Source organism: Gossypium hirsutum, chromosome D05 (assembly GCF_007990345.1).
Source record: "Gossypium hirsutum isolate 1008001.06 chromosome D05, Gossypium_hirsutum_v2.1, whole genome shotgun sequence".
NCBI classification, from domain to species: Eukaryota; Viridiplantae; Streptophyta; class Magnoliopsida; order Malvales; family Malvaceae; genus Gossypium; species Gossypium hirsutum.
In genome coordinates, this window is record NC_053441.1 from 27,844,276 (window position 1) to 27,866,194 (window position 21,919).

General features: G+C 31.2%; 1 protein-coding gene and 2 long non-coding RNA genes across 3 annotated transcripts; 1 reads left to right on the forward strand and 2 right to left on the reverse strand.

Moving 5' to 3' along the window:
* Window positions 1-488: 488 nt before the first annotated feature.
* Window positions 489-3,809, reverse strand: LOC107904861 (autophagy-related protein 18c). The gene is made up of 5 exons (XM_016831365.2): window positions 3,601-3,809; window positions 2,369-3,280; window positions 1,804-2,062; window positions 1,399-1,522; window positions 489-783 (listed from the first exon to the last, which is right to left on the reverse strand). The coding sequence occupies exons 2-5, from the start codon at window positions 3,125-3,127 to the stop codon at window positions 699-701; spliced, it is 1,227 nt and encodes a 408-aa protein (XP_016686854.2). The 5' UTR covers window positions 3,128-3,280; window positions 3,601-3,809; the 3' UTR covers window positions 489-698.
* A 9,177-nt stretch (window positions 3,810-12,986) lies between these two features.
* Window positions 12,987-15,735, reverse strand: LOC121217916 (uncharacterized). Its single transcript, XR_005914142.1, has 3 exons — window positions 15,637-15,735; window positions 15,079-15,164; window positions 12,987-13,240 (listed from the first exon to the last, which is right to left on the reverse strand). It is a non-coding gene; the product is annotated as an uncharacterized lncRNA (long non-coding RNA).
* A 3,586-nt stretch (window positions 15,736-19,321) lies between these two features.
* LOC121217917 (uncharacterized) lies at window positions 19,322-21,919 on the forward strand. The gene is made up of 3 exons (XR_005914143.1): window positions 19,322-19,497; window positions 20,033-20,203; window positions 21,570-21,919. It is a non-coding gene; the product is annotated as an uncharacterized lncRNA (long non-coding RNA).

The window sequence follows — 21,919 nt, forward strand, 5'->3', positions numbered from 1 at the left end:
AAAAATATATTATTTTTAATTTAATATGTTTTAAACATTTTTTAAATATTAATATAAAATATTATAAATTTACAAAAACATGTTAGCCATCTTGAACCTTAAATTTTGAGCTCAATTCATATTTTAAATAGACCTAATAAATTAAATTTTGAGTGAATCTTCAGGCTTAGACGAGTAAGCTTACCATGAGCAAACCTATGTACGAGAAGTAAAATGAATAACTCATAAACTTTGCCTAAAAGTGTTTCCACTATTGAAGCTTGATGTTGCTACCACCTAGAGCTGCCAAAGGGTGACCTATAATGTATGGAATTTCAACACATCCAGGGAAGAGCAATCCAAATACAGGGACCCTCTCCGAACTTTATGCAATTAAGCATGGAATATTAAAAAAAAAGCCCAATTATTTTATGCAGCCGGAACACTGGAATTGTCAGGAAGAAACATTCACTTCAAGCTCTACAGTTCACCAGCAAAAATAATGAATGTACCAGGAAAAATGTCACTGATATTGAGCCAATTAGTTCAGTGCAATATTGCCGTTACCAGCAATTTATTTACCCATATACAAGTACCTGGAACAGCAATTTCTTGCACACTATATAGTAAGATGCATCGTTTCAGGAAAAGATTTCAAGATATGTACATGTGATAGATGTAGGGTCCATGTTTACAAGATCAGAAGCATCTGTCAGTATTCAAGTTTTGGTTTTCAGAAACCGGACATATTCCTGCTGCAACATTTCTCCCCCATGAACGGGATCAAAACTGCACCTGTAGAAACTGATAATAATAAAAGGTGTAAGACTGAGAAATTAAAAAAAAAAAAAAACTGACTAAAGAAAGAAAGGCTGGGGGGGGGGGGAGTAAAAGGAGATATATCTTCTGATTGTGAAGTTCAGATTGGTACTCAAAGAAACACAAAACCGAGTTGCTAAAGTACTTAAATGTAATTATCCAAGCTAAACATGAAATATATAGCATTTTAATAGCCTCACATCCCAGTTTGTAAGAAATTAGATGTCATACATCATAAAAAGATGTACAAGAAACGGGAAAAATAAACTCCATGGAAATGAATTATTGCACATCTTCCTATTATCAGGTCAGAGAAGTAGGGGAATTGTTTGATGAGAGAAGGAATACAGAAAGTTTAAAAATTCGAGTAGGAACACAATCATGCAAATATACAGTTCTGCATAAGATACAAGAAAGAAAGGTGTAATAAGAGGAGGGTAAACATATCCAAGGTCCGTAACAATTAATTAAACCAACTACTAACCTTCAAAATTTCATTATACTAGTTGCATAATTTCAATAGGACATCAAGCACAATGCGTCTATAAGGATCAAATAATATTTTGAGTGATGTTCGAGAGAATAAGGAGAAGCAATTACCTCCCGTTCATGCCAACCACAACAACAGTGTTTTGAGATCCAAATGCTGCAATGAATTGGGTATCTTCAGGTAAGTGAAACCGAGCAAATGACCATTCTGAACTAAAATACTTTGGTAAAACCCCTGGAAAATTGTCAAAAAGTTGATATGTTTAGAGAAGCAAATACTTGGTTTTTAATTAATAAAACAGCAACCAACTAAATTCTCATCCATCCTCATCATTATACATCAGATATTCTATAAAGTTTTCCGTACCTGGTGATTTGTTGACTCAAATTGTTTGTAACATACAAAATTTGCTTTTTATTGGAAATTTCATGAAATGAGTAACATGCAATTCTGTTTTAACAAAGTAACAAAATAACTACAAAGGCTAATTGTATTTAGCTAATTGTATTTATTACCTCTCATAAAAGACAAGGATGAACTAGGGTTGGCACCAGTGCTTGGAGGGATAAGTGCATCAAGTGAGGTTGAAGAATTCTGATGCAATAATGCTGGACCTTGGACAGAAGATGATTGAGAAGATGAATGGCCCCCAAAAACTCTAACTCGAAGGTGAAATATATGAACAGTGCCCTTATCACTCGAAACAGCCAACCATTGGAAATTTGGTGAGAGGGCAATGCTATATATATCTGCTCTGTCCACTCCTCTTCGCACCTACATGGACAGTAACTATGATGAGTACCTAAATTACAGAGAAAGTGAGTGGAGATGAGCATAATGCTGCAGTGTCCAGCATGCTAATTGCTGATATAAGTAGTATTACACCTCTTGCTAACACTTAAGATCACTGCTACACTGGTCAGGCCAGGTTTAGGGGCAAAGCTTGAGTTAGCAATGTTTTCCCTTGAATCAACATTACTTAGTACATATAGATGAAAGCATATGATTATTGATGAACATATCCTCAAATAAAACGAGTATAAGTTTAGGAGAAAAGAAAACCGGGGTCCAGTAGTGTACCTCTTGTAAGCGAGTTCCATCCATTGTGTTGAATATTCTTATCAAGGTGCCCTTGGTACTAGCAGTTGCAAGAAGCAGGCCATCGAGTGTCAAGGTCAAGCAGGCAATATGAGAATCATGAGCATTAATTAGTTTCATGATATTAAGGCCAAAGTGTTCAACTCGAATCAGGCCTCTATAAAGACCAGGACAAGCCAATACAGATGTATTAGAATGGTGAGAAAGGCAACAGAGTCCCCTAGGATTGGCCAAAGTCTCAATTTGATGAAGAAGCTTAAGATCCATAAAACCGTAGACATATATCTTGTGCTCCAGAACCACAACAATGCGATCTCGTCTTAATTTGACAGCTCGAACCTCAGACCTAAATGCAAATTCACCAATGCAGCGACTTTGATGATCATCCCATATTATAACTTTGTTTGGAGGATAGTGGGAATTGGATTCCCCACCGACAAGTGCCAAGATGTTGCAGCGGAAAAGCATTTCAACAATTTTGAAACCACCGGTTTTGAGATTGCGCCTGAAGGTTTCCTTAAAGGGTTGGCAATTATAAATGCGGAAATCTTGGGAGGTGCCAGCAGCAAAGCAGCCATAATCCTGGTTCCAAGACACGGAGAGTAACTCTATTTGGTTGATATCAGACGCATCATGGATGGGGGTAAAGGATGGCGGGTCATTGGAAACGGGGGGTTGAGTAGGTTCGGTGGACGGCCTTGGAAGGAGAGGTGGAGATGTGGAGAGCGTGGTTGAAGTCATGTGTAAGTAAAAGCAAAATGATTAAAAGAAAAGGGTGATCTACTGTTCGGGTATTGGTTGCATTAGTTTAGCAGCACATACAGGCAGCGGTCTTGCAAATCTTGATGCCACCAAGAACCATGTAAGTGAACGAATGCTGAAGAACTTAGCTAGCTGTAAAACAAAATCAAGAATGCAGATATTCAGAAACTATTATTTACAGTTTCTTTTTTTCTTTCTTGGTAAATAATAATCATCACCAAAACCTAACGATTGTCTAGTAATTAATATTATTAGTAAAGCAGCATTAATCCAAGAAATCTAATTATGATGGTCATACAGTAATCTAGGAAACCAAGAATTATAATTTCATTTTTGATTGCAAAACTGAGCAACAAGATTGAAATATATATAAAAATCGAAATTGAAATAGAATGCAAAATTGGGCAACAAGAAGCGAAGAAAAAGATTGAAGAAAGAACTAAGAAACGGACCAATGAGAAAGGAAGATAACCGGCAATGAAATCTGCAAAGAAAGACAAAATCTGGGGTTTGCTTATCGATCTGATCTGAGGCCACAAACAACTATGTATTCATTCGCCTTCCTCCGCCTTCTTTTCTGTTTCCGTCCTTCATTTTCTTTCTGGTTATTATAATATAAAAAAAACTAGAAAATATTAGTCAAAAAAAAAAAAAAGAGCCAGAAAATAACATGGTAAACGTTTTTTTTTTTTTAAGAGAATGTTTACATTGGGCCAAGCAATGCGCAGTTGAAGGCCCATATTAAGCTTTTCTTTTTTCCCATTTTTTCTTTTATTTTATTTTTCATATCGATTTTGAAATTTTAATTTTGAGTTAAATGATAACAATTAAATTGGTTAAGGTAAATTTTATTATTAATCTTGTATTATATATAAGTTGTAGATTTGATCTGTATTTACTTTTTAAAATTTTTAAAACATAAGATTTAGAAAATTATTATTTTGTCTCGACTGCAATAAGTTTAAATTTTAACCTTAAAATACAAACAATGCAAAAAATTCTTAACCGTAAATCTAAAAGAAAAAATATATAAATAAAACAGAAAATTGTTGGTGATACATTTTGGAATCATGGGTCAATAGCATATGATTCAATCCACAATTCTTTTATTACCTATTAACAAAATATGTAAGATGAACTCCTTAATTAAGAAAAGGATTAAGCAAAAAATATCGAAAACATGCAAAATAAATGATCAACTTTAACCGAGCTTAAACAAAGTTTAAAACACTTAATATATATATGTGTATATATACACATTAAACAAAGTTTAAAACTCTTAATATATACATATACATATACCTTTTTAAGCATCTCTGATAGTTGCATATACTATGGAATGAGCTACTATTGAAATGGGTGTAGAGCATTTACAAGCTTTGGATCCATAGTTGGACACCAACGGAACATCATTCAGCAACATGATATCACCTTGTATATTTTCATCTAAAGCATTCAAATGATACTCTTCTCTATTAGGTAACCTCTAAACTTAAATTAAGCTTGATAGTATATGTGAATTTTAAATTAAGTTTGATAATATTTTAAATTTTGTAATTTGAAAGAGTTACGAGCGATCTTTTGATAAGTTGATAAAAAGAAGAGAAATTCTAAGCTACCAATAAAAAAGTAAAGATGATCCAAATTAGTTTAGTATGAAAAATGTAAATGTGAAGAATTGAGAAACATTACTTTATCAGAGTAAGTTTATCTTTGTCTTTGTACAATGAGCATATACACATAAGTTTAGGTTAACATCTTGAGCAAGCCCGGCCCTGGGGGTCGTCTGGAGGTGTGGCCGCCCAGGGCCCAAGGCTGAAAATGGTCTAAAATATTTTTTTTTAATTTTTAAGGTATCCAAAAAAATTTTAATTTTTAAAGGTCAAATTTTTTTTACCAACTTTTAAGGAACTTAAAAAAAATTTTCTCTAATTTTTAAGAATCTAAAACCCCATTTTATTGTTTTGTTTAGGGTCTCGAAAATATCAAGAACGGACCTTATTTTGAGTTACAGCAAGTACAATATTTTGAGTTACAGCAAGTACAATACTTCACATAATTCGGTGCCACAGAAGTGCACTGCAAGATGCCAAACTAAGCAGATGAAATGTTAATAGCTGTGGAAAAACAAGAAAAAGAAAAAGAAGTATATTAGTACATAGAAGTTGAAGTATCAAGGAGAGCATAATTACCCTAATGAGAGCTTGCCTACAAAAAAACCTTGTGATTGTAGGCTGATGCCATCCCTAGTTGGTCGAAATACCCGTTTAGAGTGAAAAGTTCAATCACAAACTTTTACTCTCCGTCCTTAAAATTTATAGCTAAGGGAACTGAAAGAAAAGAACACTTGCCAAAGCCATCAGCAAGGGTGGGAGACACATCTTTCCCACCACCATGAAATGCTCCACCCGATTCAGAAACCCAAGCTCCGAACCATGGTTTAAACTTGTTGAGAGTGTCTGAAACATCTTTATAGGTTTGAGTAGCTTGATTCAAGTAAAATGATTCTTGAGTCTTTGTAATCAAGTTTGGATCATCACCTGTATTCGCATAAATCAAATAAAGAAAGAACCTATACTAGTAATAAGTGAGCACATAAAAGATTATAGATAAACATTGAATCTAGGCATATAAAGATACAAGGTCCAAGATTGTAGATATGCTGTGTGGTTCCATCAACTCCTTGGCTTGAAACTTCGAGGAAGGTATTAAACAATTTCTTATTTTAAAAACCATGGGGACCTAAAATCTCTGTTTGAGTTTCAGGTTCTGGGTACATCTCTTTTACTAGATTCTTAAGTATTATAACATCTTTTCCATATTGTTCAGCCTTAACCTTTGCACGTATCCTAACACCGTAGAGTCCATTTCCTGATAAGCATATTGATAAAAACTTGAATCAAGATAATTAATAAAGTCAATTTATATAAACCTTAAGAAAATAAGTTTAGTTACCAAAGTCATATGAATCAATTTTGCATCCTCTGGAAATAGTGTAGTCCATAAAGCCTCGTGCATTTAGTCATTGCCAATTACTGATCCAAAGACCCTTATTATTCTTTGACTCTTTTCATTTAGCTCGAATGCAACTTTTGCACTTCAAAAATCGACATTAATAGAGATCAAAGTTAATGGTTTGGAAACAAAAGAATGCTGAAGGATAACGTATTTAAAAGAGTAAATAGAAACACTTACCGTAATGATTCGAAAGTTAGTGGTGTCAAAAAATATAGTTTCAAAACTTTATTTTTAATATTCGAGTCTGTAAACATTATTATTTATTAGTTACGGGATTAGTTAGTGGTGTCAAAGTTTAGTTCCTTAATTTTGTCAAATGAATAGTTAATTAAAGTACAAAGGCTAAATTGTAAAAGTAGTAAAAATTAAATGCTATGGATTTTTAATTTCCTGAAGGACGAATTGAGCAATTGAACCACAATGTTATTGTCAAACGGTGGTGGGCACTAGTTGTAACCCACCAAATTGATTAATCAAGTCTAAGTCTAATAATTAAAAATTAAATAAGTTAATTATGATTTATTATATAATAATCTAAGTACAAATAATAAAAGAAAAAGAAAAACAACACATTTTGCTCATCTTCTTCACTTTCACGAAGCAAGAAAGGAAATAAGTGTTTTATGCTTTTTCAACTTTTCTTTTCCTACATTGTTGGTAAGTATTCAATTCCTTTTCTTGTAACTTTGATATTTTTGAGGTCTCGAGAGCTTGATTTAGCTAACTTGTGTACCAATTTGCAAAATTCGTAAAATTTATAAAGGTTACCTTGATAAGTTCTTGATGAAATTGGTGTTAAATGGTTATATTTTAAGTTTAGATATAAAAAAAAACTAATTTGTAAAGTGAAATTTGTTATTTTTGAACATAAGGATTAAAATGTAAAAAATTAGAAATTGGTATGAAATTTTTCTAATTATGGACAGTAGAGAGTCTTAGAAGGATGTAATTGAGATTGATTTCGAAATCGAAGCTCAAATTTGAAAGTTATGACAATTTTGGTTTTAGGGACTAAATTGATAAATGCAAAAAATTTAAGGAACATTTGAAAAGTAAAATTGAAATGACTTATGCTTATAATATGATGTTATAAAGTAATTAGAATTGATAGACTGATTCAAATTATTGTATAGATCAGGAACTGAACAAAATCGAGGATAATTGGGAAAAAGGTAAAATTTCTTATTAATCCTTGAAGATTTGGTCATTTTTACTGTTTTGTTAAGTAAGTTCATATGGTAGAGTTGTATTTAATTATTATATATACTTTAATTATGTATTGTGTATGTTCGAATGTAATTTGAATTGTTTACAATTTGGTACAAAAGGTGAAAAATGAACTAATTTGTAAAGAAATGATAAATTGAATATTATGATTTTCAATTTGAGGCATTTAGTGAATTGATAGTTGAGTATGACTGGTCGCATCATATTAGTAAGAACTTGATTGATTATCGAGATAGAGGACTAAATTGAAAATAGTATAACTTGGTGAAATTGTGAAATTGGCTTAGAATTGAGACGAATTATGTTATGCTATGTATGAAATGATTGTTATATGTGTTAAATGTGCCCGAGTGAACGTATTAAAGGATAGGATATGATTGACATGCCAATAAGGTTATTTGCGCGTTGTACGAGATATATATTGCTACGAAGTTATTACTGATTATATTAGAATCCAACATTTGTTGTAGATTACCGAGTTATATGTCTCTATGGAGACTCTGGTGTGGTGGAGGTGTTGGGAAATGTGCCCATATTATAGTAAAAATATAATTGTTTTCTATTTATTTGAACAATGAATAAATAAATAAAGTTAATTTCACATTTCACTATTATGCCTTTTGTATTTCCGTCTTTTATATTTTGTATGAATAGCGAAATTGTGACAAGCAAATATTAGCTCATTGATTGTCTAAAATTCAAATTAAAGATAAGTGGCATTGTAAAGAACGTATACATTGCGAGAAAGACGACTTACTTTAGTAGATAATCTAAATGAGTATGTAATCTTGTAAAAAAATCAAAGTGAGAATTTGGTTCAAATATTGAGAATGATTATTGTGTCGTCTAAAATTCCAATTCGGGAGATGACTAGTCTTGGCTATCAGAGTAGTTGACTCCACTAGTAGAGACATAGATGTATTCATTGGTAGAATGATATATTAGATTGAACCCAAGATGAATTAATTCTGAATCCGTTTGTGAATTAATTCACTTGTGACGTTCATGGTGTGATTTACCTAAATCCTGAGTTAGTCACTAACCATGCGTATGCAACTCATGTGTTTTGATATAAGTGGAGGCTTATGCTCTAAAAATGATTGAGCCCATAGCTGGTATGTTGGGTATATGACTTGTGCATTGCATGACTTTACTAGAAACAGTGGAATTCATAGCTCAATTAAAGAGTTAATGCTATCCTCTTATTGGCATTGTGTGGATTGATAAATATGGAACGTGGCCACAGGTTGCTAGTTTTCAAACGAGTAATTTATCACAGTTTTTTGTTGACAGTGATAATATTAATCATTAAGAAGACACAATGGTGACAATGAGATAAAATAGGATTGTATTGAGTGAATAGATTTAACTCAAAGGAATCAAGGATATCATATGATGGTAACACACACATGACGAGATCATTGGACAAAGCAGTTGGATGAATTGCTTTCGTAAATGTATACAATAAGGAGTTTTCAATCATGGTACTTCTTGTGGACTGACTCCATGGTTAAGTAATTGTGGATTATCAGAACGATGCTTTTAGACATAATTGTAATAACTAAAGCCTAATTGTATATGTCCGATTGGTCCCTCTGCTAGCTTAACAAAAGCTCGATCAGATTGCATTTGAATCAGAAGAAAATTCTACGACTTTGGGAATAATTTAATTGAGTCGATGTATTCGATGCGAAATTAAAATAGGTGGTCGTAAGAATTGTTCAACTAGAGAATTTGATTAAAGAATTTTTTTGAAAATTTAATTTAGAAAATCTAAGTGATTTTTGAAAAAATTAATTTTGATCAAGTAAAATTAAATTAATCAAATTAATTAAAATTGATATGATATTTTTGAAAGTTAATTTTTAAGTCAGACAATTGACCAAATGGGTAATTAAACTTGAAAATTGGACCTGAGATCGTAAATTGGGCTCAGGAGCCCAAAATCGAGACCAAGACCCAATAACTGATCAAACCAGGCTCGGTATGTGAAATTGGACTTAGGGTCCAACTGGTGGCTAGACCGAACCGGTTAGGTTGTCATTGACCCGGACCGAACTAGCAAAAACTGAACTGGCTCGGGGTGCCGTAAGGGTGTCGCACCTACATCACTAGACATAGTGGTGTCAGTGGCTGCGACGGCAGCTTCTTGGTGGCCGATGGCAATTGGTCACCGGTGATTGAGTAGTGGAAGAGTTACATTCCTACTAAAATTCTACCAGAGAATTTGATTTCAGAATAATTATTCTAAAAATAATATTATTTTAATAGTTTAATATTAAATTAAATTTAATACTTATCTTAATAGTATTTTATTAATTTAATATTAATGTGATTATCTTAATATTAAATTTAATGTTTATCTTGTAGATAAATATTCTATTATTTTAATAAGATCTAATATTAAATTTAATTTAATATTTATCAAATGATGTGAACAGGAGAGATTCCCTGCAACAAAATAATCCGTGAACAGGAGAGATTCCCTGCAAGAAATGATGTGAACAGGAAAGATTCCCTGCAACAAAATAATGTGTGAACAGGAGAGATTCCCTACAACAAAATAATGCGTGAACAGGAGAGATTCCCTGCAAGAAATGATGTGAACAGTAAAGATTCCCTGCAACAGAATAATGCGTGAACAGGAAATATTCCCTGCAAGAAAAGACAAGTGAATAGTTATGTAATTTGTATTTTGTAACCAGAGAATATATTCTCTGAAAATTTATTTTCAAAAGTTTCAAATGTAATGATTAAACAATTTAGATGATGTAAGGAAAGAATAGCCCTCTATAAAAGGCTATCAGTTTGTGAATGGAAGGCAGAACTCGATTTTACCCATTTGAGTTGTTTCTCCCAAAAGTTTCTCAAAGTTTTTCAAAACTTTCGCATGAACAAAGTTTCATTTTAAGTTTCCAAAATTTCAAATTAAATAATATTTTCTCAAATTGCATTTACAAAATTAAGTTTTCGAACTTAAACTATTTTCTTAAAAATATATCATTACCGGATATTTTGATAAATATTATATTAATTTAATATTAAAGTGATTAAGTTTAATCATAATTGAACTCTCTAAATTCTCCCTATATAAAGAGAGCCTTGGGTCATTATTGACACACACTTGAATTCAAGAGAAAGTTGTAGAGAGAAAATTCTCTGAAGAGTTTATTCTAGAAAATTTCTAGAGATATTTTTTTATTTACAACTTAACTCAAAAGTTTAGAGAAATTGCAAAATTACCCCACTAGTATTTTTTGTGAATTTTTTTTATTCGAAGCGAGCCCAAACTCGACAGACGTGAGCTTGAGGATAGCGGAGAAGACTATTCGATCGAAGCGCTCATCCTAGACGAATCAAAAAGGTACAATTTTGATTAAGTGTTTATTACTTTAGATATCACAACCAATATCTTGTTTTGGAAATTTTTTTAAAACTCTAGTTTTTCCTAAATTTATTTTTTGTCGTGTTTTTCAAACTCGATTTTTCCAACAGGAGGGACGTATCATTATATGATTATATGTTGCCTATGGGCTTTACACTTTGGTGCCCTGGTATGATGTAGTTATTGTTCTGACAAGCAATTCAGTGTGGTGTAGTTACTCGTATATCCGAATATATTTATTATTCTTCATCGGAATAATGGATTAATGAAAAAGAGAGATGACAGTGAAATATTACGAGCCACATGTTCAAATGGTTATATGATGAATAGATTGTACAAATGGTATTGAACAGTGGAATCTATGTGTATAGTATTAAATTGAATAGTACGTTAAATGTTGAATTGCTATATTACTTGGTTATAAGATGAACTAACCTTATTGTTGTGTTTTGCTATGTTAGGAAAACCTTATCAAGTTAATTAGTTTGATATAATTAATTGTAATTCGAGGTAAGTTTATCGTTTAAATACCTAAGAATTTACTAAGCATTCGATATGTTTACCCTGTTGTTTTCCCTTTTCTAGTAGATTGCTAACTTGCGAAACATGTCAAGTGAATTGTTGAGAAGCTCACACTATCCTATAGTTAATTTGGTAATCTTTCGAATGTTCTAAAGTCCGGTTATGTGGCATGTACATAGGTTTTTTATATGAGTTTACTTGAAAATGATAGTTGGTTTGAAACTTGGTTAATGGTTGTTTTTGAGAAAGTTGGTGTTCATTTTATATATGTGTGTATGCTGGAATTATGTTAAGCTTTAGATGAAGCATTTGAATAACAAATTGGAAGTGAAATGGTTTGGTTGATTTTGGAAATGGTAAAAAGGTTGTCCTAGTATGTATTTTGGTTGGCTTTATGCAGGTTTTAGTGATCTTATAAGCACCATTTGAGTAATAAAGTTGGTTTGGCATGAAAAAGGTCTTAAAATGTGATTTTTGACCATTTTGGCTCAAAGGTATTGGTACATTAAGTAAGGGTATTAATGCTTAGTGATTTTCTTCAAAAGTTTCAAACATCGAATCTTAATATAGTACCGATACAAAGGTAATGTATCAATACCTTGAAGGAAGTATTGGTACTTTAAGTCTAGTATCGATACATTTGGTTTTAAATAATTTTTTATAAAACATCAAAGCTTAGAATGGTATCAGTACCTAGATGGGGTATCGATACCTGATCTAAAAACTTTAAAAACATTGCAATTTGGTCATTTTTTAAACTCCAAATAAGTTTTAGTAAGCTCGTGTAAATCTCAAAAAAGATTGTATATCATGATGTGAATGTATGTTATGATTGTATGTTTGAATGATTTATTTACTGGTTATTTGACGGTAGTTGCTCCGACAATGGTTGTGGCATCTTATAACTCAGACCCGACAATTGGGTCGGGCGAGGGGTGTTACACTCACCTAATTTGATTGAAAAAGTTATTGAGCTGGTCCCATCTTTCCAAGAAAAGGCACCCCTTAGAGAACCCAAAAGAAATCTCAACACTTTTCTTGAAACAGAGGCAATTCTTAACCCTTCTTACTTTATATAACACTTGGTCTTATAATGGATCATCAACTTTGATTCTTAAAGAGTTTAATGTTGAAAGCAGTTTACCACAATTAGTCTAAAGCCCCTCACGAAATGTTTGAACTATGCTTAGTCTAACTAGTTCATACAACCACATTTAAGGTAGCTTTCTGTTTGGGCCTCTTATCCTAGTTTTTGTAATAACATTTTCTATTCTCAAAATACGATATTCTCTATAGAACATAAATAATCGGTAAATCCATGAGGATATCATTAAATACTCGTATTTTATTACATTTATTAAAGCTTTCTTTTTCAAATCCTACAAATAACATAATGTCCAATGAAAGTCAATTTTTATTTTTGTAAAATAAAATGCTTTTATAAAATTTAATGTAAAAGAAATTATTTACCAAATCCAATAGTCCAACCTTTCCCTGAGGACATTGGTTACAGTCGCATTTTTCAATAGGCCACCAATCCTGTAACACCCCTAACTCATATCCATCGCCGAATTAGGGTTACGAGGCATTACTGAACAAAACACAACCATCTCAAAATCAATACATATATATTATACATATACATATACATTAAATATGCAAAATGTTAAACTTCTCCTCTAACCATTTTTAATAAACAAAGACATTATAATCCAACTAGTAAAGACATTACAAACTAGCAAATCTATAAGGAAATAAACCATTTTAGTATGGCTATTATATTCATATACAATACAACAAAGTACGACCTTCAAAACATTTATCTAGTCTGTACATGCCATAGTTAGAATTTAAATATTTTAAATATCGAGACAATAGATAAGATGATAAACTTGCTGACGATCCCTGAGCTTGAAGCTTGATTTGATTTTTTTTTTGATCTATAAACAGATAGACGTAAACAAACAAAGTAAGCTTACATAGCTTAGTAAGTCTATGGCACAACTAAAATATATATAAAAGAAGAATAATATAAATTCATAATTAAACTTATTGAAATCGTGAATACGACATATATTACTATTTGAATATTTGTTACTCATAATCATCTTATTTATAATCAAATATATGTACTCGTAGAATGCTTACCAATGAATATATAAATATGTATATACAATATGCATAACAATTGTATATTTAAATACTCATCAAAAACTTACAACCGAATACTTTTATATATCATTTACATATAAGCAAATGCATACATCATTATCAAATACCTAAAACCGAATGCATATACACTTCATATGTGTGTAGCCGAACGCATATTTATGTACTTAACAAATTCTATAACCGAATATATATACATACACATCAAACGAATATAACCAAATACATTTATACTTACCAAAATGCATATATAGATTTCTCACATACATCTATCTGAATGCGAATATACCTAACAATTTCATAAAATTTAATATATATATATAAATCCATACTCATCAAATACATATAAACTAATGTTTATATGCTCATCAAACACAATGACCAAATGTATATACATATTCTATAAATCCATATGACTAAATCATACACATATTCGATACATGTAAACACATGATATGAATAGATTCACCGGCACAAAACAGGCCTGATTCAATACACTGGCACTTAGCCTGCTAGAAATAAAGTCTGAAATGTTTCACCGGCGTCAAGCCTGCTAGACTTAAAGTCTGAAATGTTTCACCAGCATCAAGCCTGCTAGACTTAAAGTCTGAAACATATCACTAGCATCAAGCCTGCTAGGCACCGAGCCTGAACACTCAATTTATATAAATACAAATCACTTTAAAAATGTATATGTATATAAGATTCCATGTATAAAAATTTAGCTCAATATATATAAATTATACCTTTAAACCACATAGGTATATAAAGTTCAGATATTGAATCCAGCTCAATAACTTAATTATACATATGATCATATACAGATATATAACTTAATACATTAAGGCCTACTATTAATATCATACATTCGAACATCTTATAGTAATCCAAGCTAACAATTTTGTACCTTCAACTCCATTCAAAAGCTTCACATGAATATAATTACATAATTGAATCTCACATAAACTTATATAATTATCATACCTAAATTCAATACATAAACATGTACATATATAAGTTGGTATATATTCGAGTCTCATACATACTTTATATAATAGTCATACCTAAATTTAACACAAAAACATATTCAATTATATTGTATTTCCGAACTTCATATAAACTTATATAAAAATTATACCCAAACTCAATACAAAAACATATACATGTAAATATATATTTATGTGCTCATTCAATTCTATCATATACATATAAATGTCAACTCACATGTACATACCATTTCAAAATTACTTATGCAAATATAACATATATATTTTTAATCAATCCAATAGTTTGTACATATATGTACTTACATATATATATACATTCGAACCTTATATATATATACTATACATACCTTTCGATTAATAACCAAGAATTTATACATAAGCCATATTCATTCTTCAACTAAATTCAAGAGCTTACATATATGTGTATACATATATGTATATTCGAACATTAATCATATATTTATATATATACATATCATTTTTACTTTCATTAAATTCAAGCTATATACTTTCAATTTGAGCTCATCCAAATACAATAGATATATATATATATATGTATATATATATATTAATTAATAACATTAAATTGCTAGTTGACTTACCTCGGACGGTGAAAAATCGAAACCGGACGATTATTCGACGATTTTAGCTTTCCCCCGATCTAACTCCGATTTCTTTGGTTCTTGATCTAAATATATCCAGAATGAGCTAATTTAAATATTAAAACATTCAATTTAATCCAAAAACACATAAATAGGAAAATTACCATTTTGCCCCTAATATTTTACACTTTTTGCAATTTAATCCCAATTGCATAAAACACAATTTACACAAAATCTCACAACAACATAGCTAGGCCAAATCTTCCTTGTATTCATACAAGTCCATGCATTTCATTTATTTTTCATTTTAGTCCCTCAAAAATTTATTTTTTTAATTTAGCCCTAATTACTCAAATTTACCAAAAATTCAAAGACAAAACATGTTAATCTAACACATATATTTCATAATCCATCATCAAACATCATAGAACACAATTATTTGTTAATGGCATAACTCAAAATATTCATCAAAAACAAAAATTCTAGCATGGGTCGGATAGTATTCGAAGCAACGATCTCAAAAATATAAAAATTATCAAAAACCGAGCTAAAACTCACCTTGAATCAAGCTCAACAATGGCCGAATACCCTAGCTTTGTTTCTTTGTTTTCTTTTGTTTTGTTTCGTGAAGAAGATGAAGGGAAAAAAAATGATAATGGCTTTTTTTTTAATGTTTATTATAACATAATAATATATTATACCTTATTATAACATATATATTATATTAGTAATATAAGAAAACCATATATATCACCTAATGCCGTCCACTAACTTGGAAAATGGCTTAATTGCCACATAGAACCTCCAATTTATAAAGACAAAAACAATTAAGCACTTTCATATTTAACCCTCAAATTTTCACTTTACGCGATTTAGTCATTTTATCAAATTAAGCATACAAACAGTAAAATTATTTCACGAAACTTTCACATATATAATTTCACACATATTTAACACAGAAAATAATATTAAAATATTTTTAGACTCGGATTCGTGGTCTCGGAACCACTTTGTCCGATTAGGGTTAAAATTGGGCTGTTACAAATCCGTTGTAGCAAATACAAAGTTATCATCTGTTTTCATAATAGGAGTTGCTCCTTGAATCAAAACGTTCACATTTTGTGCAAATATAGGGGGACATGCATGAATGTAGGACTATAAGACAAAGTATGCAATTGAAATTCATATTCATAGAATATAAATGTCGCATCCTAAAAATTGGGTTAGTAGCACTGGGTTAGTGAACTAGAAACTAGATATAACACCCCAAACCCAGCTTAGAGGTTATGACTGGATTTTTAGGAATTACATTAACTTGTTTTTTAAAAAAAACTTATGTTCAGAAATACCTATTTTAAACCCAGAATTTGATTTCGAAATCGTGTGTCTTGAAAGTATTAATTTTGGCAAATCGTTTCCCGTTTTAAGGCAACGTTCGTTAAAGCTATTTCTTCACTTATAGAAAAACATTTAAGTGATTACTTAATTTTACAGTGGAAAAATTTTCATAGTTATAGTTTTGAAAATCAAATTTTAGTTTGATGATTCAAATGATTTTGCAGTTTTAACGTTGAAAATATCAAAATCTGACAAATAGAACAAAAACCAAAACAAAACCCATAAAAAACAGATTTACAGTCCAAAAATCTAGAAAAATGAAAACGTAAACCATTAACCGAGAAACAATCCGAGCTTCCGCACGCCGTTCGACCCTAAACTCAAAGATTACCTAGGAAGTCAAAGATAAAACAAATGGGTGAGCTATAAAGCTTAGTGTGTAACAAACTCAAATCGTGAACACAAATAACACAAAAATCAAATCACAGAATTGCAGAAAATCTCATATCGATAAATTGAGAAAAACTAAGAATGCATGTTTATGCCAGTGCAATACTTTTCAGAAAACTTCTTCCCCAACTCCGTTACACACCAAAATAGAGTTTCCCAAAACTCATCCATCCAATCTCACTAACAGAATAATTGTGATCAATGCCACCAGGTAGTGCAGTTAAAATTGCCAGATTGAATATATATGGTCAAGCCACTATATTGCAGCCAGACAGAAATGTGGATAAACCACCATATGGTGCAGATCATTAAACTGCTAGAATTTCTTCCTGTCCATATTATCACAACCCTATGCAATGTGACTTGACATGCAAATACAAAAACAAAATGATAAGCATGTTGAACAAGCATTCATATTTTTAACAGAAATTAGTAAGCATGTGATTACATGCTTTGTAGACAAATATATCACAAAGACAATAGAAGCAAATTAGTTTCGTCATAAAGTCACATGCATGGTCATAAAGCAGATTCAAAGAAATATAGATTAACATATTCAGACATCATATGCTCATAAATAAACATAGTGAAATAGAAACATACCATCAGAATTAACGGTAATCAGTTCATGCGTACTTAATTCACATACCTAAATCATATCACCTACGATAGCATATTAATGAATATCATATTTTCATGCCTTATTTGTGTAGTATGGACCCTACGAAGAGTCTAATTATGTATTGCGGATCAAAACGACCTAGATGGAAAATTTCAGAAGATGGGCCCACAAGACCCAACTGCCCAGCCGGTATGACTCGCACAACCCAATTCATCCAGCCTATGTGTGCACACGACTGTGTGACGTCAACAGAATGCATTTCAATTTTTCGTCGTTCGTTGTTTTTCGAGTTTTCTATTACACATCTTATCAGTATTTGATGCCACTCAACACTCGCAATTCCAGATCCCTTGAACGAAACAACAACTTAAAAAGAGAATTTAGTTTGCCAGAGAATCTACTGACTCACGATCTTCTCCTAATTGCACCAAAACACACAAATTCACATTAACATCACCTCATTCGCAAAGAACTTAATGAGCACAAAATAAATACCAATCAAAAGAAACTAAAACCTTACCCAACACCTCAAATAAACACCGTACTCAAATCAAAAGAGAAGGAATTAAAAAGGTAGGCTTTGCGTGATAGTAATCTTTAGGAAAAATAATGAAGAGAAAGAATCCGATCAAGAGTCCAATAGAAGTTCCAATCCCAAAACCAAAAATTCCCATTAAAGTACTTAAAAATCCCATTTTTTTTCCAGGCGAGATTGGCTCTTTTGATGAAGAAAACATGAACAAAAATGGAGTTGGGTTTAAAATCAAAGGAAGAAAAAAACTAAAATAAAAGAAGAGGTTTTAAAACGGGAGATATTTTTACAATAGTAATGGAGAAACTAAGAGATACCTAGATGTAATCTTAACAAAAACCTTGAACTTTGATTAAAAGAAGTGGAAAAAATATTTTTTTAACAAATACCTAGATGAAATCTGAACATGAAAAAAGGAAAAAGTAAAATACATTGAAGCCGGGATAAATTCATTGCTTACCATTACAGTTTTGGGTTTATAGTAAATGCAGAGAAACAAAATTGCAAAAGAGAATTTTGAAAATAAATAAATAAATAAATAAATAACCCAAAAGAAACTGCAGTAAGAAGAACAAACAAAAAAAATTGAAGAATAAGGGAGTGGAAAACGTGGGCATAGAATTGGGAAAAAAATTAAGGAAAACAAATAATTTTTTATTTTATTATTATTTTAAGAGAATAAAATGAAATGAAAATTAAATCAAATTTAAACTATCCATAATTCCACCCGTTCCTCATTCAACAGATTTTTCTTCAGAATTTAAAATAAAATAATAATAATTCCCACTTTACACACATAAGATTCAAACACAAGACCTTCATGCAATTTGAAATTTTACCACTAAACTAACAGGCTCACACAAAAATACAACACTTAATCACTGAACTAGATAAATTCACTTTATAAAATTTTCACAATCATAACTCAAAATCAGGACGTGACCACTCTTGGTTTCACTAACCCATTTTCCTCTAACTCAATTTTTGGGATGCGACACCGGAATTAGGTTTGATTGTTAAAATAAATAGGAATAAATAAAAAATTAAAATAACTAGAATTTAAAATTAAAGTTAAGAAATTAAAATTAGGTATCCGAGAAATAATTTGGTTAAAACAAGATCAGATTTGAAAATAATTTAGAAAATGAGTTTCAATTGAAAATAAAGACCTATTTGAAAAATGGAAGAAACTAAAGGTGGTTAAAGGGGCAAATGCCCCATTTTTAAAATCTGGTTGGTTATTTATACCACCCACCGTGTCTTCCCTCCCTTTTCTATAACCATTCAAAAATTTTCTTAGATCTAAATCTAAATTTTTCTCTCAAAATTGGTTATCCCTACTGATTTTCTACCTTTCCAAGCTCCGAATTTTCCTTCAATTTTAAAGAAAATAAAAAATTTCTTCATCAATTTATTCCTTGTTCTTAAAATGTCCATTCTCGAATTAACTCCATAGTTGTGGGTTTGTCAAATTGAGGTGAGATTCTGACTTATTATGATTAAACTAATGTTGTTGCTTTCCTAATTTGAGATCTAAATGGTTGTGTTGAGTTGCTTGAGATTTAAAGCTTTTAAATCTAAACTTTGATGAAAAATGGTGAAATTTGATTTATTGAGTAAATTGGTTGATTCAAAGTGATTTTCAACTTATTTTGGATTAATCAAAAGGTTTTTAAAGCCAATTTTAAAGATCATTAAGGAATTTTAATGAATTAGATGTTTTCCCTCTTTTACATGTTCATACAAGCTTGATTTTTTGGAAAAGTTAAATTCGAGTTAATTGATAAAAGTAATGGCTTATATCTATAATAATATGATAATTAGAATGTTAAGAAACATGTTTAAGGGTTAGGATCAAAGATCGAACGAGGAAATCACTTGTTTCGACAAAACGAGTTAGTTTTCGGTAGTGAGAAATATAAGCTTAGATCTATAATTTTGTTGTGGTTTGATTGTGTTTATGGTTGTTCATAATATGTTTGTAATGTGTTTAAATGTATACAAAGTTTCAGATCAATTGGAAGCCTCTTCAAGTAAGGATAAAGGCAAACAAAAGCTTATTTGAGCTTTTGGCATTGAACTGAAAGCTTCAAAGTGAGTGATTTGATATGCTACAATTATACACAATTCAATATGTTAAAGGGGAGCTTAGGCAACCTAATCACCTATCCTAACTTCCAAGAGTAAGTGATTCTTCCTTGAGCTGTAATATTTTGCAAATGATGATATTTTTGATAAGATGTGTATGTGATATGTTAAAGAAATGGATGTAAATATGTAAGAATATGCCTATTGATCTGTTGGTTTAATGCACACATCTGATATGAAAGTGTATGTGGCTTAAAGAATAAAGTGATAGCACTTGAAAGTGGATAATATGTGAATGTGATAAGTTATATGATCATGATGAACATGATATGTGAAAGTGTACATAAGCCATAAAATAAGTGTGTGTATAAGTGAACATATTGGCATTGTGATCTCTTAAAACCATTGGATATTTTTGGCATGCCATAGGATTGTGAGTATTCTCCATTATTGTGCTTATGTGTGAGGGAATTGAGGCCCCGGGACTAATTTAGGGAGATAAGGGAATTTTTTCATTCAACAGGATTGGTTGATGTGTTTGGAGAGTGTTTAGCTTCATGCTACACTTTTATGGGACTGGTATGGACTTTATAAGTCATAAGGTGTGTTGGGAGATCTGCTTATCCAATGCATATGTGTTTATATATGTTTCATAGTCACAATATGCCAATATATTAACATGAATTGCTATGATACATGTTTGATGTAATACCTTGAGTAAATGATCTAGTATGCTTTCAAGTAACCTAGATATTGTGAATTTTTGTAGCAATCTTTGAGCACTTACTGAGCTTGAAAAAGCTCACGCTCTTTTATTTATATCTTGCAAAAAATAGCTTGAGTGAGGAGGAGAAGTAGGCAAGCTTGTGATCCAAAGCTAGGCAAAAATACCTTGAGTAGGTGTTGTGTTTTCTACTTATAAGGAAGGCAATGTCGGACCATAACTGAGGGTTTTAGACTTTACAAATTGCTTGTTCTAATGGCCTTTTTAAGGACTATTTTAAGGTTTTTATATCTAGTTTGTGGTTGGTTGTTTGATTGAATATAATGCTTGAATATGCATGACATGTTTGTTGAAAATGCATGATGAGTGGTATGTGTGTCTACTAGTGAAATGTTGTTATAGGTGCTCAAATGGTAGGCTGAACATTTGGACAAGTTTTAAATGTCAAATTAGTATGAAATGAACCTATTTTGCACTTAGAAATGCATGACCTGCGAATTTGACATGTTAAGTAATTGAATTGTGACTTTAGGATTATGTGCTAGTATAACAATTTACTTAAGATGTCAAAGTATGTTAATGCATGATCTAGAGTAATTGAGCATGATTTATATGATTTATATGATCTATGTATGTTATATGGTATGTTAGAATAGAGGAATTAGCATGAAAACACGAAATGGTAAGTGTGGTAGTGTTTAAACTTGAAAAGTGCATATTTTGGGATAAAATTACAGTCGTCGTCTCGACGTGGAGTCGTCGTCGTGGCGTCTTTTATCGTGTCATCTTGAAGAGGGGCCCCTTCCAGAGCTCGTCCCAACGTGCTACATCACGTCGTCTCGATGCAGCGCCTGACTTGTCCAAGGCATGTTTTCACAGCTTTGCAATATAATTCTTAGATTTTTGGTGATGCAATTGGAGGCCAAGACGTTTACAAAATACTTTGAAATTTTTCATGAGTGAGTTTTATATGCTTAATTTTGTAAATCAATTTTTTATTTTATAAAAAGAATTTCCTGAAATTTTGATGACTTTAAGATTTAGTCATTAAACCTTTATTTCGAAATTAAAAGAGATTTGCTTGTCA

Bases quoted from the DNA above. Each gene is read 5' to 3' on its own strand.
- LOC107904861 (XM_016831365.2), bottom strand. From the start codon at position 3,127: ATGACTTCAACCACGCTCTCCACATCTCCACCTCTCCTTCCAAGGCCG. The intron at 2,063-2,368 runs GTACACTACTGG...CTGTCCATGTAG, and splicing joins ATGGAACTCGCTTACAAGAG to GTGCGAAGAGGAGTGGACAG. The intron at 784-1,398 runs GTAATTGCTTCT...TATTATTATCAG, and splicing joins GTGGTTGGCATGAACGGGAG to TTTCTACAGGTGCAGTTTTG.